A 494-nucleotide genomic window follows, 5' to 3' on the forward strand; every position below is an offset into this window, starting at 1 on the left:
TCCTCCGGCAGCGCTGACGGCATGTACGAGGTGTCCTTCTATTCCAACGCCGTGGTCTCCTACGACGGCAGCATCTTCTGGCTGCCGCCCGCCATCTACAAGAGCGCCTGCAAGATCGAGGTCAAGCACTTCCCCTTCGACCAGCAGAACTGCACCATGAAGTTCCGCTCGTGGACCTATGACCGCACGGAGATCGACTTGGTGCTCAAGAGTGACGTGGCCAGCCTGGACGACTTCACGCCCAGTGGCGAGTGGGACATCGTGGCGCTGCCCGGGCGGCGCAACGAGAACCCGGAGGACCCCAGCTACGTGGACGTGACCTACGACTTCATCATCCGGCGCAAGCCCCTCTTCTACACCATCAACCTCATCATCCCCTGCGTGCTCATCACCTCGCTGGCCATCCTCGTCTTCTACCTGCCGTCCGACTGCGGCGAGAAGATGACGCTGTGCATCTCCGTGCTGCTGGCGCTCACCGTCTTCCTGCTGCTCAT

General features: G+C 61.7%; 1 protein-coding gene across 1 annotated transcript; it reads left to right on the forward strand.

Annotated features, from left to right (window-relative positions):
* On the forward strand, positions 1 to 492 carry CHRNB2 (cholinergic receptor nicotinic beta 2 subunit; the record flags this gene model as incomplete). Its single annotated transcript, XM_029933470.1, has 1 exon — positions 1 to 492. A coding segment is annotated over one exon (492 nt), but the record flags the coding sequence as incomplete, so codon positions are not given.
* Positions 493 to 494: the final 2 nt, after the last annotated feature.

The sequence above is a fragment of the Suricata suricatta genome, chromosome 3 (assembly GCF_006229205.1).
Source record: "Suricata suricatta isolate VVHF042 chromosome 3, meerkat_22Aug2017_6uvM2_HiC, whole genome shotgun sequence".
NCBI classification, from domain to species: domain Eukaryota; kingdom Metazoa; phylum Chordata; class Mammalia; order Carnivora; family Herpestidae; genus Suricata; species Suricata suricatta.